General features: G+C 39.5%; 1 protein-coding gene across 5 annotated transcripts in view; it reads right to left on the bottom strand.

The window, feature by feature from the left end:
- Positions 1–24,598, bottom strand: part of nlgn2b (neuroligin 2b) — a 140,177-nt gene that overhangs the window by 75,481 nt on the left and 40,098 nt on the right. For 2 of the 5 annotated variants that reach the window (XM_023962099.2, XM_023962100.2), the window contains exon 2: positions 9,662–10,404. In XM_023962099.2, the coding sequence (XP_023817867.1) occupies positions 9,662–10,148 (487 nt within the window). In that variant the 5' untranslated portion in view covers positions 10,149–10,404. Of the gene's footprint in view, positions 1–9,661; positions 10,405–17,572; positions 24,137–24,598 lie in introns of those variants that run through there. The other 3 variants (XM_078930301.1, XM_078930300.1, NM_001201507.1) reach the window with 3 other exon arrangements.

The following is a 24,598-nucleotide window of genomic DNA, read 5'->3' as shown; positions in this document are numbered from 1 at the left end:
ATGTGAGGGGAGGGTGGAAGAGAGTAAAAGGAAGAAAGGTGAAAAGGTGGGGGATACAAGCACTGATTTGACTAAGTTATTAATTTAAGCTGTAACAATTATACCAGATCTGCTGGAAAGACGAATGTTACATCAAAGGTGAAAATCTGACACTAAGATGAGCGAGAAAAAAAAACTGTCCATCAATACACTGTAGGTAAAAAGCGGGGAGGAGGGCGGGCGCCAACGAGAACCCAGAGAGGGGCATCCCCAGTGAGCCCCGCCAGCATACCCCTCCCATCCAGATCCCGGGGCCCTATGTGCCTGTGTGCAATATTTGTTTGGGTGAGAGCGGGGAGGAGCGGGCGGATGGGCACAACCGGGGGAGAAGGCTCCCCCGAGCGACCGGCCCCCCAGCCGGCCGCGGTAGGCGCCCCCCCTCCCAGAGCGGCCGGGCAGCCAGAAACGCCAAGCCAGCCGCAGTTGGAGGCCAGAGCCTCGCGGCGCCGAGAGACAGCCAGCAAGGAAGGGTCCCGGTGCCAGAACGGGGGGGCAGGGGGTCCAGCCCCACCATTCATACCCTGGCCCCCCTAAGGACTAGCACACTGCCCCCCCAGGCCCCCCCCCCCCAAAAAAAAATAAATAAGTAATAATAATAATAATAATAATAATAATAATAATAATAATAATACTAATAATAATAATAATAATAAAATAATTAATATAATAATAATAATAATAATAATAATAATAATAATAATAATGAAATAAACCCACCCAAGTGAACCCATTAACCCCTGCTGTGACTGCGGCGCCGACCCCCGGGGGGCCAGGCCACGCGCCAACTACCGGCCACGGGCGAAACACCGGCCACGGGCAGACGACCCCAGGCCCCAGAGCCCCAAGCCCCCCCCCCAGCCCCCGCCACGGCGACCAGCCACCCAGCACGGCACCCGGCCGCCGTTCCCGGCGGCCGGGTGCCGTCGGGAACGGCACCCACTAACTTCATCGGAACCTGCAGCCACGCCACGAACATCAACTTCGCCAGAACCTCCAGCCACGCCAAAACTCCCAACCACATCGGATCAAAATAATCCTAATTACTTACCGTACTCCTTACCTGTGTCCTCCTTCCAGGTTTCAGCAACTGGGTCTTCCTCATCCACTGGTCATGACATTTTGATCATTTAATGTACCTAGTGTATGCATTCATGTGGTGTTTGAATTGGAAAAATGAAAACAAATCTTACATAGCAACCCAACACCAAATGGATGCACAGTAACCTTCTGCACCTATACAATGGTCATCAATCATGGTTATCAATCATTTATTCTAGTTTGGCGGGCCAGATTAAGTAGTTTAACAAACTGTAGTTTATCAAATGGCCCTCGCCGTAGTTTGTCCAACCCTGCTCTATAGCAGGGATTCCAAATCTTGTCTTTCTAATATGGCTTTTTTCTTCTCTGAAGCCTCTTATATATTTCATTGCGAAGCACTTTGGAGCCCTCAAGGAGTTGTAAAGTGCTATATTAATAAAGTTTTATTTCATTCATTCATTCATTCATTCATTCATTCATTCATTCATTCATCTTTTAATAAGATAAACAAAATTATTTATAAAAATAAAAAAATAACCAAATAACCAAATAACTCTCTCTGTGATTTTCAAAGAAAAAAGTCAAGAAAAAAATATACGAATATGTAAAAAATACCCAAATATTCAACCCTCTCCCGTCAGTCCATTTATGACTTTGGAGGGCTGCGGCTCTTTGCACTCTTATTGTAAAGGGCTGTTCCTCAGTTATCTATGTCCCATTGTGAAGCTAGTACTCAGGCTGCAGGTTTTAGAGGAATATTCAAAAATGCGTGAATGGATCAAAATATCGCTTTTGGGTTGTTTTTGTGAGTAATTAACGTAACACACCTAAAAGCTCAAAAAGTTGATTTTGCATGATTTGGGCCTTTAAAAAAAACAACAAAAGATCAAGAATTACTATTTTGACAAAATCAATTACTGAGTAATGGCTTTTTTTCCTCTATGGAAGTCTACAGGATTTTGGCTTCTTGAAACCTGCAGGTATTTACTGTTTGAAACACGAAGGGGGAGGAGTCACTCAGTCCAGTTCTCATATACAATCAATCTTCAAGGAAATGTTTACTTTTTAAGTTTTCTTCTGCTCCACAAATTTGCTTTTCTGTTACTTAAATAAATAAATATAAATTTTTAGAAAGGCCTCATTGACACTTGACTATGTACTTTTGGATCATGTACAGTTTTTCTCTGCACAAATTTGAAAGCTCTGGCAAATGACAGCATTTCTCCTTTTTTCTGTTTATTTTAGAAATACAAGTCTTTTCCATACATTTGTACAATTGTTTGATTTCCTGCAACATACTATTGATGTTTTTGTTTTTTTACATAAAGCTACATGTACATTTAAAGCACACACATACACACTCCACTGCAACATTAAAGTAAACCGGTGACGCACAGATTTCTTTTTTCTAGTATCAATAAAAACTTCCAAGATCATTACTCTTAAAAGTCTTGTTCTTTTCTCCTTTTTTTAAGTCAGTTTTTTTGTTTCACTGACTTTTACAGTAAAAACTAAATTCCCAGGCTTGAACTTGGAGTTCCTGTTTTCTAAGAACAAACAGATGCAGAAGGTCCACCTCTTTAAGCAGTTGGGCAAGCAGGAGACACATCAGATCCATGGGAAGGAAGACTTACAGTAGAACAAGAACCTAGTTCTGCTTAAACTGAACAGCAAAAGGCTTTGAACAACGTTTATATGTGTGTGTGAGTTAGTCTTTTTTTTCTAAATACAGGTCATTACAACAGTTAGCAGTCAGAAAAAAACAAAAAGTAAATTGTTTCAGTTTCTTTCAAATTAAAAGCTGGTAAAATGTGATTTATTGGTATTGATGATTTCATTTTGCTAAAATTGTCAGTATGAAAACAAAGACAAGCCCTTCAGCAAGTAAAAGTAGCAGCATTGCAGCTTTTGTTTTCAAAATAAATTTTACACCTTTAAAGACTTGATTTGATTGTCAACATGCTGTATGAATTTCCCCTTTAATACCTCATCTCTACGGTGGCCCTGAAGTTCAAATCACATAAATTAATCACTCAACGCAAAAACACATTAAAGATCAATACGACAATCAATAAAGCAAAACAAAAAAAAACAATTATGTTTTTGGGATTAAAACAAAATTCCATAAAACAAAACATATATTTTCCATAAATCAAAATGAAACAAAATAGGAAACAAAGAGCTAGGTATTATGGGATGTCATTGATTGAATGATGATGTTTGAGTTTTTAAGAAAAGAGAAAGCCGGAGGATGTTCTTTTGCCTCAACTCTGGTAGAGTTAAATGACAATCACCTAACATTTGCAGTGGGTTTGGCCAGAAGCTTAAAGCAAAATCTTCTGTTCAAGTACATTTTCATGCCAAATAACTTCCTTCTGAAATGGTAAAGAAACATCATCATCCAATCAGTGATGTCTCATAAAATCTACCTTTTCCAGTTACTTATTCTTGTTTCATTTCAATTTCTGGAAATGACTTTTGTTTTCCGAAATGTTATTTTGTCACATTTTTTGGGAATTGTGTTTTGTTTTTTTGAAATTACGTTTTGGTTTCTGGAATTTTATTTTGATTTCTAAAATATGTCTTTATTTTATCTTTGCTTTTTCTGATTGTTGTGATCTTTAATATGTTTTGGTTTGAGTGATTTGTTGATGGGATTGACCCTTCAGTCCCAACCCTATATCTGGAATTAAAAAACTTCCCGTTTCTAAGCAAATGTTCGGCATGTTTTCCTTAGTAAAACCTTAAATAAAAAAAAGGTTTTCTTCTGTCCTGCTGTTTCCTTCATATTCTTTGAAAGGCTCATATATCAGATGAAAAAATGGCCAAAGAGACATTCCATAGCTAGAATAAAAAAAAATATGTTCAAGGTGGCATTTTGTTTTTAGCCCAAGCAGGCAAAGAGTTAATGTTGTAAAGATTATATTGTGGTTAATAAAAAACGGCCCTATTCACCGTTTATGTAAAGTTAAGTAATAAAGGGTTAAATAATTGGAGCAATCCTTACAGATTGTTAGAAAGCAATGAGATGTTTAGTGACCTGAAAATGCATCAAAATTATTTACATATTCCTGAATGCATGGGATTTAAATTCAACATTTAAATCAAGAAACATGGGAAATTATATTACAGGATTATCACAAAACTGCAGGTGAAGCTCTGAAGTTTGGACTGTCTCCAGCCTCCAGAGCACTTTACTCTGCTCCACTCTTTTTTTTTCCTCACGGATGGCAAACACGTCCTTGGAGACTGCATCTGCATTGTGTAAGCAGTGACCCCTGACAATAAGTGACAGATTCTGACAAGCAGACCGGACTACATGTAAAATCTGTCTCACTCATTTGCACACCTTTCCTACTGGGAATAACATAGAGGACTAAATATCCCTCTGTTTGTGAGTGTGTGACATGTACAGCTTACACAAAACTACAAGTGCTTCAATGCAATGTTGTGCCTCATAAGCAATCAAGTGGCCTGACACTCAATATGTGCCGTAATTTTTATCTAAATGTTTCTTTTTTTCAACTTTAACATTGACTTTCGTTTTTTGAAGTGAAAAAAGTCACAAATTACAATTATATATTCAATAAAACACAAAAAGCTTTTCAATAACTCCTTATTTACAAGATCTCAATCCAATTTCAGAGGATTTTTATCTTCGTTTGGAAGGGAAGGAATGAAGAGTCGCATTCCAAGACCCAGTGTGAAGCACAGGTGTCAAAGCATCAGGCTACTTTTCTGCAAAGAGGAAACTGATTTATATGAAAGGAAAGAATGCATGGGGTCATAAAGGGGGAGATTTGGGGCGAACACCTATCAGTGATATGTCAAACATCGGCGTGGCAATGAAGGAGTGACTATGTAAAGAGCATTTCAAGGTTCTGGAGTGACCTAGCCTGTCACTTGACCTTAATCCAATAGAGAATCAGTGGGGGGAGTCAAAAGTCTGTGTTTCCCAGCAACAGCCCCAAAACATAACAGCTCTTGAGAAGATCTGTATGGAGGAATGGACCAAAATAGCAGTTACTGTGACAACATGGTAGAGACCTGCTGGAAACCTTTGGACTCTGTTATTGATAACTACAGTTACATTACAGGGATTGAGGTGAACTTTTTTCATTGACCAACTTTTTTTGCACATATATACAAATAAATTCTTTGAAGTCCCCCTATTACAAGTTTTTTAAATGTGTTTTAATTATGGTTATGAAGTTTTTAACCAAAATCCCACAACCTAAATGTCTTTGAAAGCCATATTTCATGTTTATCTGAAGCCTCTGTTGCTAAAATCTCGTTTACATGGGCGTGGCCATTTGGTGCTGAGCTGAGTGGCTCTGCTCTCAATCCCGTCTTTCTGCAAGCTGCGTCTTGCATGAGTGAAAGGCTTGACACAAGGCAGGGGCACAAATGACACCGACTGACAGTCTCAGAAATGGTGAAAAATGTTTCATTCACTTGCAGAGCAAAAAAAATGAAATGCCAGAAGGAAAGTGACTATTTGGATGTAATTTTCCAAATACGTGCGGCCTGTGCTGGACTTTTTTCCTTGCCGCACAGACCCAGAGGAAGGGTTAAGTTTAGGATTACAGGTTACGGTTAAGCTGCGTTCACACCAAACGCGATTTACGCAGCAGGGGCAGCCAGTTTCAAAGTTAAGTCAATTGTACAGATGCTATCTGAGGTCCAGCGGCGCGATTTGAGTGACCGTCGCGGAGCGACGGTCTGGCAGCAGCACGATTATGGGGGCGGGCCAGAGTTAAAAAATCTGAACTCTGGCAATCAGGGACTCAATTTTGGACACATGATGATTTCAGTGATAGTGGGATAGAAAACACATCCAATATGGTGGATTGATCCGATAGTAGTTCTCCTGAGCTTCCATCCATTTTCTGAACCCGCTGTCTCCTTTTTGGGGCAGCGGAGGTCGTTGGAACCTATTCCGGCTACTATTAGGCAAAGGTGGGCATCTATGCCGGCTCCCGGGAGGCAACTGGCGGCCAGACAGAGATATGCTAGCCAGCTTGTCCGGTCCTCCTGAACATTATGATATTTTTCTTCTTTTTATCGAGGCAATAATATAAAAGGTCGCCTAAGTGCGTTACAGCTAATGGGACTTAAGGTTTAATTTGAAAATACATATGTGCCACCCGTAACAAAATCCAGCCTTGGATGCACTTAAAATGCGTGCAGGGAATGCAGCAACATATCATCTTCCCTTCTCCCGCACCTGAGTTTCTGCACGTGGGACAGGGCAGATCAGGGAACTGTTGCAAAGCACATGCACTACTGGGAAATTGTGACATCACAACAGTTCATTAATTCAAACCAAGCGCCTCTGCGACAGTTTGATTGACAGCGATTTAAAAGGAGAAATACTCAGAAATGCAAACATTTTTATTAATTTTTTTCTCTTTCATTAGAAAAATGCCACACTTACATGTCAAAAACTTAAAAGACATGGTTTTCATCGGAGGGGGACTTTAAAAATCAAACAATGGGATTTTAGACAACCTGCTTTAAGATAAATTGATATTTTCGTCCAGTTCTGATTTAAAGTGATCCTTTTTTTTTTAACTACGTCATTAAAAGGTGTTTAAAGCAGCAATGTGACCTGAAAAACCCTAAAAGACTTTTAAAAAACGTTTCAATCTAACTAGGATATATATTTCACTGTGGAGCACAATGGGATATTTTAAGACTGACACATGGGCTGTTCAATTTTCTCCTGACCATGTCAGTAACGTGCCACTTAATTTCCAACCTACCATGCCTGCAAGTGTGAATGGCATTTTATGCAGACAGCTAGAAGACAAGTGCTGCAACAGCATTCGCCACAGTTGGTTAACTGGAAAGGAACCAGCAGTTTGTGACAAAACTTTGCCTGAATATTATACCGAGAACGGTGTGGTTTAACATCCGTGACCTCAGGTGTTTTGAGAGGAGAGGCAGCAGTGCTGAATATGGTCTGTAGCAGCTATTTTAAATACTAGGGTTACATAATGTTCCTTTGAGGCCGTGTAACACAGAAACTATGTATATTTTACGCATATTGCATGGATGAAAATTGGTCATAAGTGAATAAACTTGGAAAAGTTGTAGTCTTTACGTGAAATTTTTGAAGATGTATCACGAATCAACCACGTTAAAACCACGGAAGAAGTCAGAACAAACCCAGCAAAGAACACATAAATCCATGTACATGAACTGTGCAATTATTGTGCAATTCACTGGTGATCCGTGCGTCAGTTATGTAATTTGAATGCGATATGTGCGCAGAATACGCCATTTAAAAGTTATACATCTGTGGTACATGCGTGAAAAGTCGTTAAGACGCACGTGGAACAATCGTGGAAAGCCACAAATTTGCAAAAATCATGCACTATTGCATACGATTTATGTAATAATTGCGTACAAACTATGTAGAATAGGAGTGAATTGTGTAAATCTCAACCGACTAAACATTTTTAACAGCTCAAAACCAAATTCATGTTGAGATCCGTTGGCCGCAACCCTCAACTGACGTGTACAGTGGTGGACAAAATTGTTGGTACCCCATAGTTAAAGAAAGAAAGTCCACAATGCTCACTGAAATGACTTGAAACATTCAAAAGTAACAATAAATTTAAATTTATTGAAAATTAAATAATCAAAATCAGCCATTACTTTTGAGTTTTTGATTAACAGAAATATTTAAAATAAATAAACCAATGAAATAGGGCTGGACAAAAATGATGGTACCTCCATAATAGACTGAGAACTAATTGCCCAGGGGCTCATGATGAACCCAGGTATGTCCTTTAATTGACATCACAGCTGTTTTCAAACCCATAATCAGTCTGCCTATTTAAAGGGAGACAAATAGTCACGTTGCTGTTTGGTGAAAAGGTGTGTACCACACTGAACATGGACAACAGAAATCGAAGGAGAGAATTGTCCAAGGACATTAGAAACTAAATTATAAGCAAACATTGGAAAGATAAAGGCTATAAAACCATGTCTAAGCAGCTTGAAGTTCCTGTGACGACAGTGGCACATATTATTCAGAAGTTTAAGACCCACGGGACAGTAGCCAACCTCCCTGGACGTGGCCGGAAGAGGAAAATTGATGACAAATTGAGGAGACGGATAGTTGGAACTGTATCCAAAGAGCCCAGAACAACCTCCAAAGACATTAAAGGTGAACTCCTAGATCAAGGTACATCAGTGTCAGATCGCACCATTCGTTGTTGTTTGAGCCAGAGTGGACTTCATGGGAGACGTCCAAGGAGGACACCACTGTTGAAAGGAAATCATAAAAAAGCCAGACTGGAATTTGCAAAAATGCATGTTGAGAAGCCATCTGTCCAATGGAAAAATTTCCATTGGACAGATGAGACAAAACTGGAGCTTTTTGGTAAGGCACATCAGCTCTATGTTCGTAGACTCAAAAATGAAGCATACAACCAAAAGAACACTGTCCCTACTGTGAAACATGGAGGGGGCTCAGTTCTGTTTTGGGGCTGCATCTGGCACAGGGTGTCTAGAAGTTGTGCAAGGTAAAATGAAATCTCAAGATTATCAAGGCATTCTGGATAGAAATGTGCTGCCTAGTGTCAGAAAGCTTGGTCTCAGTGGCAGGTCATGGGTCTTCCAACAGGACAACGATCCAAAACACACAGCCAAAAACATTCAAGAATGGCTAAGAGAAAAGCGTTGGACTATTCTGAAGTGGCCTTCTATGAGCCCAGATCTGAATCCCATTGAACATCTGTGGACGGAGCTGAAACATGCCATTTGGAGAAGACACCCGTTAAACCTGAGACAACTGGAGCAGTTTGCTCATGAGGAGTGGGCCAAAACACCTGTGGACAGGTGCGGAAGGCTCATTGACAAATACAGAAACCGTTTCATTGCAGGGATTGCCTCAAAAGGTTATGGGTACCATCAGTTTTGTCCAGCCCCATTTCATTAGTTTTTTTTTTTTAATTATTCTGTAAATTAACAACTCAAAAGTAATGGCTGATTTTGATCATTTAATCTTCAATAAATTTAAATTTATTGTTACTTTTGAACGTTTCAAGTCATTTCAGTGAGCATGGACTTTATTTCTTTAACTGAGAGCAACAATTTTGTCCACTTCTCTATCATAAAAGACTGAAATATCAGATGTGGAAAATGCATCTGTGTGACACAACCTTAAATGAAATTTTAACCAAAATCAAGTGTGTTTGGAGTATAAGTTGACTGTGTAACATGATTTATCTTGTAGTTATTCAAAAGGGGATTGCAGACAAAACTGGTACAATTCCTAAAGCTTGTCTTTAGGATTCCTCTGACATCACAAACTTCTGTCTCTGAGTTGATAAATCAAAATGACCCACTTTGTGGGAGTCAGAGTAGAAATATTGAAGAAAGCACAAGCTGTCGCATTGAGAAAGGGTTTTTCAGCCTAACAATAGAGATGCAAAATGATCTTCGAGATATTCACAGTGACAACCAGGATTTCACTCTGACACCATTCTAAATGCAAAGAAGTGCTATGGATTCCTGGACTCCTGAAATCCTGCATCTATTTATACAGCTCTCTGTCAAAGTGCAAACTTACCGTCTTCTGTCGGCACATAAATGTTGAGGTAAAGGCAGTCCTCGCTCTGGTTCTGAACATAGGTGGCTGCTGCATCCAGGTTGTCAGTGAACCACACAGGTAGCATGATTTCTGGTAACACGCCGTGTACATTCTGGGGACACACGGGTGCGAACTGAGTGGCGTTGCGGATCTCCTGCCAGGAGCCGGGCGCTTCGGGAGGCTGGAAGCGCCGCTCGCCGACAGGAGCGGTGGCGTATGGCACACCTAAAAACTGTTCTACCGGGCCCAAAATCTCATTGTTGAGTTCCTTCCTGATACCACGGACCTTTCCGTAGACTGTGGACACGATGGGGTACTTCAGGTCAACTCGCTGAGAGGACGACAGCGTTAGGTGCAGCACCAGTCCCAGGAGCCACAGTAGACAGGGTTTAGCCACCTGCCGAGACATGTTAGGCCGCCGCCCACCACAGCCTTGGTGGCTGGTGCCATGAAACAAAAGAAACATGTCCAAAATAAAGACTGGCACGCTCAGATTGCAGGGGCGTAAGCAAGGACAAGAATGGGATCTAACTCAGGGGGTTACAGGAAATGACAAAGGCAAGAAGAGGGATGGTGGAAGGGGAGCAGTTAATAGGGTTTCTAGGATGACATGGTGAGCCGGAGGGACAGGTAGCATTCTCAAGTAGCCTCTGTGGTCTCATCGGTTCTCTCCATTGAAATTCCCATCGGGTCCAGCGCAGCAGTCTGGACGCCAATTAAACCTGAAAGACACAGACAAGTTGCAGGTTTCAGTGCACGTCTGTGAATAAACGCTTTAAGCTGCGTCAGTGTGCTTAAACGGCTCAAGGAGACACAACAGGTACATCGATTTTAGCCAAAATGAAGTCTTTGAAGCACAGAGGATATGGATTTGAATAGTGCACTTTACACAAATCTCAGCAGACGCTTTGAGATTCTGTTTCTTTTATATCAGGAACCAAATAATCATTTTTTTATTTATCCTTGTTGGGATGAAGGAGAAGTTATTGGTGAAGCTTTTCTTTTGAAAATTCAATTTGGTACCAGAGTTTCATCAAAGTGACCTGAAGAACCCTTGTTGTTTGACATCGTGAGTGCCCTTCCCAGACTCACAAATGCCACATAAAAAATACTGCATTTCCTCTTCCAATCAAAGAACAATGAAGCAATGCAATGAAAACCCTGTGGTACAAAACATTAAAAAAAAAGAAAAGTAAGATCATAAAACTGCACAGGCAACAGTAAAATGGGTAAAATTGATTCTGACAACAGTAAAATGTTACTGAAGAACTTCAATATTTTTTAAGGAAATTAATATTAATATACTCTAAAAGCTTTTGGCAACCATATTTTCTTATCCCATCAAGACCATTTTCTTAACACACCATATCCCTGTCGGGGTCACGGAAAGGTTGCCAGTTTGTTGCAGGCCACACCGTCCCTCCCACACACATACACAATCAATTAACCTTATGAAGCATGTTTTGGGATCTGGATTGCCCGAAGAAATCCCACGCATGCACAGGGAGAACATGCAAACTCCATCATTTTCTATGAAAAGTAAAGAAGTTCTGCAGAACCAGCATTGGATTTTACAATGCAGCCCAGCTATGTTATAACCTCTTTCTTCTAGTGCCCTCTGGGAGGCGATATGGAGCGTCACACACTCCAACAAAGCAAAAATTAGAAGAAAAAAGAAGAATGAACTTAATTTAAAATGGTTCACCTTTTACAGTCTCACTGTTTTGCAGATTACATACCGGTTACCATTACTGTTTACTGAAATCATAAATGAAGGTTTTCTCAAGTAACTTGAAAAGAATCTATCGGATCAGAACCAGATTAGAAAAACTATTTTAACTATAACATGAATAAACAAAGTGGGGTGGGATTATATAAACTTGCTTCTGCCCACTCCTTTTCAAGCAGAAAAATCAAGATCTATTTAATATTACTTAATGATCACTATATTTAATTACGCAAATGTGGTTCAAGTGTCTTTTTTGTTTGTTTAATTTTCTGTTTCTTTAATCAATGCATTTCATAATTTCTGTAATGAGTTTGATTAATCTGTATAAATTCCTTATTGATCTGACTACAATGCTTGAAATAAATAAATCAAATGAAATCTAATTTTCAAAAATATTACAGGAATTGATCTCAATTCCAAACCTCAGCTGGAAAAATATTTTTACGGGAACCGTTTTATTATATTTTAAATTATTTATTTATGTCATGTTAACCTTTGACATTCAGCCGTGGTGCAGCGGTAGGGTGGTCGACCCATGATCGTAAGATTGCAGGTTCGATTCCCGGCTTGCACGCCCATGTGTCGAAGTGTCCTTGGGCAAGACACTGAACCCCACCTTGCCTCTGGTGGGAGGTTTGGCGCCAGTGTTCGGCAGCGGAGCAGTGAATGTGTGTGTGCATGGGTGAATGGGACTGTGACTGTAAAGCGCTTTGGGCCTTCGAAAGAGGGTAGAAAGCGCTATATAAGTATACGCCATTTACCATTTACCATTCACAACAATTCCATGTTAACAAAGTAAAAATGTCATTTTGAAATGCATACTAGCATAACTTCAAGGAACTTCAAACAAATCTGAATGTGGACTGTTTACTTGAACATTTGACAATGGTTTGTTTCATCTTGTTTTTAAAAAGGTGAAGATAATCTTTTCAAAAAGTGAAGCTTACTTGAAGCCTGTAAAACAGTGGTGGAAATGATCTCCCCGATTCCCGTGGTCAGAACACTGCATCGGCCCTTCGTTCCTCTGTGTCGGTTAGCGTTCTCCCTCTGATCTGTTCAGTTGCCTTCACACCATTACAGATGAATGGGCTGAGCTTATCTCACGATAGCTTTGGGAGTCGGAGCCCTTTAGGCGTGATAACAGCTTTATGTATCGCTAACTGTAGGCTCCATGCCACCTCATTCCTTCAGCATCCAAACCCTGCGCTATCAATCCACTTCATTTACAGACAGCTGCCGAAATGCAGAGGTTTAAGAAGATACCAATGTGCTTTTTGGAAATGCATGTTACACATAAACGATCTATGTTGAAAAAAAGATGTGCGAGTACACAGACATGGTCAAAGTTAGCATGTTGGTAACATTCACATGTCTGCAGGCCTTCAGTAGGAGGTTCACTTTAGACAATGCAAGCTACTGTTTTTTTCTTTTTTCCCTTAGAAGTTTTTAACGTATAGTATGAACGTTAAAGTTGCCAAGCAATCGGCAACATTCAAATTTCAAATTGGGTCAGAGGCGCAACATGTTCTTTGTTGTTCTTCTGCTTTATTTTTTTCTGTTTTGCTTCAGTACCTTAGTGCAGAAACAGGCCCCATAGAAATAAACCAAGAATTCTTCAAACTTAAAAAAATATCTTTAAAGAAGCAAAGAGATCTGTCAATTCTAGTCACAAAGACATATTTTCTCAAAGACCATTTTGCTTTTGAAAAACCTTTATATGTTTTTTTGCAAGATAGAAAATAAGACATTGATGTATGTTTAATTCAAAAGTTGCATCCCAAACTAAATGTGCTCTTGAACATTAACCTAACCCTTTCCCTAACCTGTCCATCTGCCGGGTCAAGACAAGAGTACAGCAATTCAGAAAATTACATTTGAATAGTCATTGAACAGTCATCAGATAAATCTATGGGATTTCAAGACTTTTAGCAAACAACAGACTGTACCTTTTGATCCTTTGCGCCTTCCAAATAGCACACGCTCTATGACATACCGTATTCATTGACCATTTATCAAATAAATCAGCTGATTCTGATGGCTTCTCATAAAGCCACTTTTCTTGACAGAATCACAAGATTTACGTTGATTGCATGACCACTTCACTACTGTAAAGTGTTGCATATCAGCACAAAGCCACTTTCCTCTGCTTCAGAATCGACTGCAACTGTCAATAGTTATTTGCGTCAGCGATTGAAGAATTACGGTACTCGATAGTGGAGCTAAAGGGTTAATATTGAAACAGATGTCAATAGAGAATACATGAACGGAAAATAAACACAATTAAAGCTATATTGAGTTGAATTCATAAGCAGACTGTGTTTATCCTTTTGCATCAAATTTCTGCTATAAATCAATTTAAGTGATTTAGTCAAGATCTCTGGAGTGTGGGCTCATGCATCATTTTGTACATATATTCAATGTACATTTAAATTTAAATGCCCATTGCATGTTTTTGCTTCATTTATGAAGACATTTTGGTTTTGTTGGAGACATCTGTGTTTGTATTCTTCTGGTAAATGTAAAGGAACATATGGCACAAGCCCAAGGTCAGAGCCCCTTTAGTATGCACAGTAGAGGCAGAGCTGAGATGTGTCCTTTCTAGGCAGTATCACAAAATGTTCGGGTCAAATGTTCGTAGCCTGTCAGATTACTCATGTATCCATTGCTGCCTTGCATGCACAAACATGGACGTACACGCATGTGCACATCACGCAAATGCAGAAAATCCAATCAGGCACCAAATGTTCCATGTGAGTAGAGCCTCCATTGTCAACTTCCTACATGTAACTTGCAAGCGGTGACACCTTGATATTCTTGCCATCTGTTTGTATCCACCATCCATAAGTGGAAACGGGACTGAACATGCACCTCTACACAGAAAATGGGATGAGCTGACACACAAATCAAAAGGCTGATGGGAGACGTTTTCTGCTGCGTCTTATGTAATACACTGCCCTGTCAGCTGAGGCTATTGGAGAAGGTAATGCCACTGGAGCATTTTTAAGGTTATGTTTGAATTGATATGGTCAGAGTGGTTTATGAAAATTTTTACTCAATTCTTGAGAAGAATGCTTGCTGCCTGGTCTAATCTTTGTCTGGTAAAATTAGATCCAGTTTCAGCTGCCAGGATGTGTTTCTCTGTTGGTTTGGATGGAGCTGATTTTCGGGGGGGAAAAAAACAACAACAAAAAAACGTTTTGACTAAAACTTAATGCAGCTTAAGTCTGAAGGTCCGTACACACCGGGATTCGCCGACGTTTAACGCCTCGTGACTAAACAAAGGGCACCAATGTGAGTGTGCACACCGACGTGAAAAAACGCCACGCGTAAAAGTGTCACTTTTTAAAAAACGCCTCGGGTTCGTTTTTTTGGTTTGATGCGCCGCGTCAAAAACTATACGACCAATGAGAATGGCGCTTTTGCACACGTGTCTGGAGCTTCTGAAGTTACAGTAAGACACAACTTGGGGGCGCTCAAACACAAAACTGTCTTGCTGAGCACACATACGTCACGGCGAAGAAGATATATGCCAAGTAGCGTCTACACTCCCACGAAGAAATAAGACGAAGAAGATGCACTCACTAACGGACATTCTAAAATATCCCCGAAAACGCTCTTGATACATTTTCAGCTCTTGTACCAGTCGATAAAACTCCCCATGTTCTTCTCTTCTCTTAACTATGGGATGTACCCAAAATCGACGTCTTTTCCGGCATCTTTCATCATTCAACAGAACAATTTCTTCATCGCTGGAACTGGAGCTAGAGCTACTGGTGCTTGAAATATTCATGTTTTCTTTGTTTGATTCTGACAAGCGCGTAAATACTTGCTCTCTTCTTCTGAGGGAAAAGCGACTTTAAGAAGCGTGAAGTTGCGCAGCGCCACCTTGTGTACAGGAGTATTTCTGTTTTACATTAAGCGCCATCTAATGTCAGGGAATGAATTGCATGTTCGCTCGGCTCATCGTCAGCGAAAATCGCCTGGGTGAGAACACAAAAAACGTGGCGAAAAACGCTGGCGAATATTCGTCCCGGTGTGTACGGGCCTTTAAACTCCAATTATGCAAAAATATTTGTTGAATCAATATTAAACTAAAATCAGTTCAAAATAATTCAACTATTTGCAAAATTGGCAGTGAACCTTAAATTATTCTGACAATGTTTGGAATTTAATTTTGTGGATTTTATATTTTTCCAGTTAATTTGGAATCAATCCTGTCACTTCAAACACACTTCAAAGTAAAAGAATTTAGTTCATCAACTATATTTTCTACCATAACATTTAGTTCACCCTTTCTAAATAATCGATTTATCAGTGTTTTCAAGACTAAATTAGGTCAGTTCAATATAAAACACATTACACATCACAAACTCATAACCTAAAAGACTGCTTGAATCAAAAAATGAAGTATAATAAATATCTCTGTACTACAAATGTAGATTTTCATAGTAAATTGATCTTTGGAGATTTCATAGAGTATATTGTGGGGTATATTATAATATATTATTTTTGAAAACGTCTTCATTAAAACGGCACATTAACTCTGTCTCCAAAGGAATGTTTCTTTCAGCAGGTACAGGGAGAATGATTTATAGTGTTTGATATAAACTGATGATTATTAGGCTCAAAGTGTTTTCAAGAACCTTTAATGAATCATGAAAGATGAATAAGTCCCCCTGTTGATGAAGTGAGAAGCTGGAGACTTCCACTTGTCAGGCTGCAAATGCACGCTCAGCCAAATGGTTTTTCTTCTTCCTTTCTCTGCAAACACAGAGTCCGTACACCATCCAGCCAATACTCCTGTCCACATTTGATGTAGGCTAAAAAATAGGAAATAGATGTAGATTTACATTCTAAAAAGTACTATCAGGATTTACTCAAATAAATACCAGTGAAAAGATCCAACCGCCTACTTTTGGAAATGTTACCAAATAAAAGAAGCGTCTAAGAAATCAAGAATAAAGAATAGAATATAGAATAAAATATATATATATAACAATCATAAAACAAAAGGCTTTTAAAACATGCAGGTCTAGGTTTGGTACTGTGGTTGTTGCCATCTTGCCATTTGTATTCTTCTTCATCCTCAAACAACATTAAATGAACCAAGTACCAAAAGCCAAAATGAGTCGTTGGATGACCTCCATTGTTGTTAGCTTCAACCCACGTGAGCCGTGATGGTCCAAGGTGAGTTGCCTAGACTATTCTAAACCAGACTTGACCACACCAAACCATACCAGTTTTTAAAACACACCCAGTAAGACTAGTTTATAGCTCAGGATTTAAAACAACAAACAACTAAAAGACCACTCAGCAGCACAATTTCAGATAAGAAAACAATATAGGGTTCTCATTAAAATAAAATATTTATTTTGTTAGTGAAAGAGTAAAATCAGAGCAACAAGGCTGAAATCTTGTGCTGCTTTATCTTATGAAAGTAGTCAATATATTTTTTTGGTTTAACAAAAGAGTCAATGAGGAACAACCATAGACTGTATATGAGAACTGAGTATGATGTCACACTTTGAAAAGGACTTAATTCAGGATCCAAAAATAATAATCCAATTCTGTTGCGATATGGATGCCGCCATGTTGGAGCCAAATGTTTTAAGTAAGCAGTGATTGGTCCAAGTGGGTCTAGGTCATCGTTTCTTTGGCAACCACTGTCAAGTTATCATGCCCCACTTGAAAGGGGAAAGCATCCACAGAGTTTTAGGAGCAGGACTTCACACACCATCCAGACACACTTTTCCTTTTGTTCTGTTTTATTCAATTTCCTGAGAGGTTTCAACAGTAATGGCGAGGTGTTGGTTATACATGTACGTATGGTGAAAAACCTAAACAAGACATAATATTTTATCAATTTACCACAATAAATACAACAATAAATATATAACATTAATCAACACGTAAATTCATGACTCTATAATCAATTCAATTTGCACAATTACTTTGTTAAAAAGTTAACTTCATAATGACGGGAATTCATTGAAAATACAGCTATACATATATTTCATAAATAGCAGTGCTTGTATAAATGACATTCAATGATAGACTAAACAAACATATAATGACGTGGCAGCTGACGCGGATACGCGCAGCCGGCGCTTAACGCACAGCAGATCACACCAACTATGCCCCGCACTACGACCGAAGCTTACCGGCTGCCTCCGTGGTTTTGATGCCTTTAACCAGGTTTTTGGACTAGTTTTTTGAGATGGATCGCGAGTTTTCCGATCGCTCTCGAGCTCTGCCTGATCTGGCGCTACGCATGCCCTTCATCCAAAGACGTCGCCGGTGCGCACAGCTGAGCCCGTAATTAACACCGCGCCCACTACAGACTTAAACTTTCCTTTTCCTCTCTTTAATTTTTTAATTACTTAAATTAAATTTCTCTCAAATTTAACAGAATGTACTTTAATGCATTTTTACTTTACATTTTTATTTGATTTTTTTTCCTGTTTTTATTTACTTTTAAAATAAAATCACTTGAAACATCAGTTTCCTCAAGTTTGATCTAACAACCACTCTCACTAATCAGGAGTGAACTTATTCGGAGTTCAAACATTTACTACTTGAAAGCAGGCTTGGGGCAATCTGTGAGGATTCTGTACCTGGATTTTGTGGTGTTTTTGTCATGTTCTGTTTTGCTTTTCAGGCTCACCAGTTTCAGGTTGATCATTCAGAGTTGGCATTATTTAGTTAGTCACCCTCAGTCTATTCAAGTATCCAGTTTTCAGTTCCTTTGTGTCCGGTCATCTGCTTTGCCACCTTTTTGTTATTCTAATGGTTTGGTCATGTTTCAGTTGATTTATCAAAAGTTTTATTTTCTGACACCAAACCCGGTCACCTGCATTTTGGATCCACCACCACCAGTTCCCGACAGAATCTCTCAAACAAATGCTTTAAAAGTTAAATGTGGGACCACATTTATTGAGGTTTCTGATTGGCCAGTTAATAACTTGAATAAGTTGCAATAAAGAAAAAATGTCATGACCATTAAAAAGACTGAATAATAGCTGTTTATATCGCTATAGCGTCTATGGGATTTAGGCTTCTTGGAACCAACAGGTACTTCCTGTTTGGAAACCAAGCGGGGAGGGGTTACTCAGTCCTATTCTATACAGTTAACGGAATTTAACTTTGTTTTAAATAGCTGGTGAACAGCCCATTATTTTCATTTGTAGACAAGCCGCAAAAACGGAAGTCATGGGATTGTCACTGAAAGACAATCTTAACTGGCTTTAGCGATATAGGATTAACATAATCTGCAGTGCAGCTAAAACGTTTTTTCATTATATCATTTAAAAAAAAAAAATTATAACATGACATACTATTAGCCACGCGCTAATAATATTATTGGTCACCAGTTGAAGACACCATAACTACAAGTCGATTTAAATTTTTATTTAACACTGATTAACACTGAAATATCATTCAGCCATTGCTCAGGGTTTCTTGCTGAAAACGTATTCAACAGATTCGAAAAGAGTTTGAGACACCAGGACTTTGGAGATTCTGAAATCAGTTCTGTCTTAAACGTTCCTTGATCATCCTCAAAGAGATACAATGATGAGGTTTTTCAGGTCCTGAAAAACTAAATAACAGAAAACCCCCTCTAACCATTTCAGAGACTCTACTAATAACACTCAATAATAACCTTTGAAAATCTGTACACATTTCATTAAGATGTCTTGTTTTTTCCAAGTGTTCCACCTTCAGGTATAACGAGGGAGATGAGATGATGGACAAACCTTTATTATTTAATTTAATGTAATTATTTAACATCATATGACTGTACTCACAATCCGCGGAACAAAATGAAACAATGATACTGGTGACAATGTTGACTTTAGGTTATTCTTAGCACATTAGCTCTGTTGCTTCTGTTTTTTCAAAGAAAGGCTTCCACTCTTCCATTCTTATTTTATGAAGAAAACAAGAGGCAATCCTAAGGGTGACCATGATATCAGAACAGCCCTTCAATGCTTTAAAGCAGTGGTCCCCAACCTTTTTAACGCCCCGGACCGGTATGACGTCACAGAAAACTTCCATGGACCGGTCTTTGAAAAGTAGGCAGATGAATATTGTAGCAATACTACGATGACGGAGGTACAGAGACGTTACAGACAAAACCCTGAGCTGTTATTTTGACACGCATGACATTGTACATCGCACAGGTGTCATCATCCTCTCCCCTTCCCACACTCATTGTGCAAAAAAGAAGTACTGTCTATTAAATGTAGCTTCTTTTTTTTTTTTGGAAATAGAAGGCTCCTCCTCTGTATCCTGGCAGGGCATTTTCCCCTTGGCAAAGAAACTTTCCAAAGACGTTTGTTTTTTACTCATTTTGCTAGCTCCTGGGTTTTCTTTTAATGGTAACCTATCACGGGACCGAAAAGAGCGCCTTGGCCTGCGTCAAGAGTAACATAGACGGATGTAACAGAGAAACGGGCAATTTTTCAAAATAAAACATCTTTCAGATTCTGAAATAAATAAAACGGAAGTAAGGTCAGTAATTTATTCTTTCTGTGTGGCCCGGTACCAAATGGCCGTTGGGGATCGCTGCTGTAAAGGGTTCTGCTGTAAAGGCCTAATTAGGTGTCCAATGCAGTCCTTTAAAAAAAGACAAACAGCTGTGTGTTAAAACAGCTGTGTGTTAAAGCAAATCTCCATACAAACTATTGAGGAACTTAAAGATAGACTATGCAAACTATGCAAAATTAAATTAACTTTTACTTTACAATGACAAAACAAAGGAGAAGCAATCTGGTTCTATATTTTTTGTTTTTATAGCCAAATAGTGCCTGATTTAAACACCTTTGCCTCTCAACTTATTTTTTTCAGTCAGACACACCATAAAGAATTTCCTTTAATACAAACTTGACCCTATAAAATATTTAATTTGAAAGGTTTTAAAAATGACTATTGCATGTTCTGCACGATAGGGCACATCAGATTATAAAGCACACCTTCAATGAATGGTCTATTTTTGAATTTATGTCATGTATAGGGACACTTTAAGCACCTTATAGTCAGTCAGTCACACTTTTTTTAGCTCCATTCACAGTAACTGTAGAACTTCTTTGTAACAGGCTACATGTTAGCCACGTTAGAAGAGTGAGCTGCATTAAAAATATCTGTAACAAGATGGTCAACTTTTTATTGTTTTTATTCTGGTTGATGCAAAAGACTGGCGCACTCCTCATGTTAAAAAAAATGTTTTATCCGCCCGGCTTCTCAGATTGTTTGACAGGACTCTTAAGTTATCTACATTAGCATATTTACAATACCATCAACTCCCAACCTTGTGAGTGAGATGTAAATAAATCTGACACGGCTACATGTTACCTGTTTTAGCATATTCAAAATTACCCAACCTTGTTTGAAACTTGTAAAAAAAAAAAACAGACAAATGCTTTGACAGAGCGCCCTGTACCTCTCAAAAATTGGTTTGACATCAGTAAACACAATCAGATTTAATTCAATTCAATTCAATTCAATTTTATTTGTATAGCCCAAAATCACAACAACAGTCGTCTCGATGGGCTTCGAAGTAAAACATGAACTCAAAAGGATCACGAATACAAAGAGTGCAATAGTAAAATACTAAAATGAACTAACAAACTGACTAAGCTATACTGGCATCCCTGCCCTTAGACCCCCCTTCGCGGTAAGGAAAAACTCCCAAAAAAACCGGATTCCGGAAAAAACGAAGAAACCTCAGGGGTGCCCACATGAAGGAGGGATCCTCCCCCAGGACGGACAGGCGATTTACCAGAAATCTTAGAGAAGAATTAACTTATCTAAATCTACAACTACATATATAAAAGTCCAGCAGACGAGCTTCATCCAGCCGTGGTTGTGGGGACAGTCAAAGGCGCGAGTCGAGCCGGAGACAGGAACCACAGCCAGGTGTAGGAGCAGGAGCAGAGGCGAGGTACTCGGCAGAGGCGAGGTACTCGGACAGGTACAGGGCAGAGACGAGCCAGAGATGAGCCAGAGGCAGGATCCACAGCCAGGTGTAGGAGCAGGAGCAAAGGCGAGGTAAACGGTCAGGAACTGGAGCACGGATGAGCCAACTGGAGTCTGGAAGCACTCCCACTCCCCAGGAGGGGAGAGGAAAAGAGGGACAATACATGAATCGCACTGCACCAAACAGAGGCATGGAGAACTAAATGATAAATTATGATCAAGAATAGAGGAGAGGAAGGGTAGAAGTAAAAAAGGAAATAGGACATAACCCCAGTACACCATAGTTACCCCAGCTTCAACTTCTAGCAGCCTTTTAAAAGAAATAGTTATTATTAAGTTTAATTTAAACAAATTAACATTAAGTTAAATAATCTCTGAATACTAACTAGTCTGACAATAAGCCTGTCCAAAGAGGAATGTTTTCAGTCTAGCTTTGAATGTAGAAACTGAGTCGGCCTCTCTTACATGAGCTGGGAGTTTATTCCATAAGACAGGGGCTTGGTGACTAAACGCTCTACCTCCAACCGTACTTTTACTAATTCTAGGAACCACAAGCAGTCCTGCATTTTGCGAGCGAAGTGTTCTCATTGGATGGTAAGGGACTATGAGGTCCTTAATATAGGACGGGGCCATTCCATGTAAGGCCTTATAGGTTAACAGGAGGATCTTGAACTTGATTCTGGAATCAACTGGGAGCCAATGGAGCGAAACTAACACAGGAGTGATGTGATCTCTTCTGCTAGTTCCAGCTAAGAATCTAGCTGCTGCGTTCTGAACAAGCTGGAGACTTCTTAAGGAACTCTTAGGACACGCTGCTAACAAGGAGTTACAGTAATCCAGCCTCGAAGTAACAAATGCATGGATGAGTTTTTCAGCATCACTCTTAGAAAGTATATTTCTGATCTTAGCAATATTCCGCAGGTGAAATAAGGCAGTTCTGCACGCCTGAGATATGTGAGCCTTAAATGATAAATCCTGGTCAAGTAAAACCCCAAGGTTTCTAACTGTGGAATTGGGGGCTATACTTATGCCATCCAGGGAGACTATCTGAGCAGACAGAGTATCTCTGAGGTTTTTAGGACCAAGTATAATGACCTCAGTTTTTTCTGGGTTCAAGAGGAGGTAATTAATTGTCATCCAGGTCTTGATGTCACTGATGCAAGCGTTCAGTTTCTCTATCTGGTCATTCTGGTCAGGCTTCATGGATAAATACAACTGCGTATCGTCGGCATAACAATGAAAGTTAATGCTGTGTTTCCTGATTATGTTTCCTAGGGGTAGCATATAAAGCGTAAACAGGATCGGTCCCAAGACTGAGCCCTGTGGGACTCCATAGTTGACTCGAGTGCACTGAGAGGAACGGCCATTTACATTAACAAACTGGTACCTATCGGACAGATAGGATTTAAACCACTGGAGAGCAGATCCTCTGATCCCTATGTCCTGCTCTAATCTATGGAGTAAAATACCGTGGTCGATAGTGTCAAAGGCTGCACTGAGGTCCAACAGGACCAGAATAGAAAGTAGTCCCTTTTCTGAGGCCAATAACAAGTCATTAGAGACTCTAACTAGTGCAGTTTCCGTACTGTGGTGAGGTCTAAACCCCGACTGAAAGTCTTCAAAGTGGCTGTTGCCCTGTAGGTGGCAGTAAAGCTGCTTAACTACAACTCTTTCTAGGATTTTAGAAATAAAGGGCAGGTTTGATATCGGTCTATAGTTGGCCAAGATGCTAGGATCCAAACTGGGCTTTTTCAGAAGAGGTTTAACAACTGCATATTTAAAAGACTGTGGCACGTAACCCGTTTCCAGAGAGGCATTTATCATTGTTAATATGGGATCATTAATTAGGGGAAAAGTTTCTTTAAAAAGTCTAGTGGGAATTGGGTCTAACAGACACGTTGAGGATTTGGAGGACGTAATAATTGATGTTATTTCCGCTTGATCCACAGCAGTGAAGCAGTCCAATGTTACAGAGGTTTCTATGGATGCCTCCACTTCTACCGCTTCAGCCTGCTCTGGGCTGATAGTAGGAATAACTTGATTTAACTTATGTCTAATATTTGAGATTTTACTGTCGAAAAATGTAAGAAAATCATCAGAGCTGAGAGAAACAGGAACATGTGGTTCTACTGAGCTCTGACTGCGAGTTAATTTAGCAATAGTGCTAAAAAGAAATCTTGGATTATTTCCATTCTCTGATATTAAGGTTGAATAGTACTGGCTTCTAGCTCTACGCAGGGCTTTTTTATAATTTAAAAGGCTATGTTTCCAGGTATTCAGAGACTGCTCTGAACCGGAGCGGCGCCATTCCCTTTCCAACTTACGGGTTTCTTGTTTAAGAGAACGAGTTTCAGCGTTAAACCACGGTGCTACTCGGTTTTGTCTGACGAACTTAGGTTTCAAGGGGGCAACAACATCGAGTGTACTCCTGAGGGCTTGTAAGGCATCATTAACAAAGTGGTCATTTATATTAGGACTGATAATATGGGAGCTGGTCTCAGAGTATTTTCTCAGAATATCACTAAGTACTGGCTGAACTGTGTGTTTAAACTCAGACACAGAACGGTCAGTTAAGGTTCTTCTAAGCTGTTTCTTATTCACTGGGACAGAAGGATGTTCCAGTGTAAACTGGAAGGTAATCAGAAAGTGATCAGAAATGATGGGGTTAAGAGGAAGGACACTCAGCTGGCTGATCTCTATACCATGGGTTAGAACAAGGTCCAGGGTGTTTAATCCAATTTCAAGTTCTGGATTATCATTTCTTGAAAAAGAAAACCAAGGCTTATAAAATGCAAATTATAGACTAGAATATACAATATTTCTTACAAGAAGAAACAAACTACTATCTATCTTTTCCCAGTCATTTTCATCACTATGCAGAAAAAAATGATAGAGTTCTTCTGCACTGTTTTTTTTCTCAGGCTGGAGTATGACAGCCATGATCTTTTGAAACAGGTTCATTCATTGTTCCCCAGAGGACATTTTCATTGATCTTCATGACCCCTGGTTACGCTCTTGGCAAGGTTTTTTAAAAAGATACTGCATAATTTCCTCTGCATTTGAAATGCATATTCACCATCCCCACTGTCCTTTACAACTAATGAGGTCACCATAAAATGAAAAGAGATCACTTAATGCATGCTAACGGAGAAGAACGGCGCTTTTTGGAGGCTGCTTGTTTGCTGTAGTGTCTCGCCTCAGGCCAAAGGAAA

This window comes from Oryzias latipes, chromosome 14 (genome assembly GCF_053564925.1).
Source record: "Oryzias latipes strain Hd-rR chromosome 14, Olatipes_Hd-rR_3.1".
Classification (NCBI taxonomy): domain Eukaryota; kingdom Metazoa; phylum Chordata; class Actinopteri; order Beloniformes; family Adrianichthyidae; genus Oryzias; species Oryzias latipes.
The sequence above is the reverse complement of the archived record's forward strand: the minus strand, read 5'-3'. Positions and strand labels throughout refer to the sequence as shown.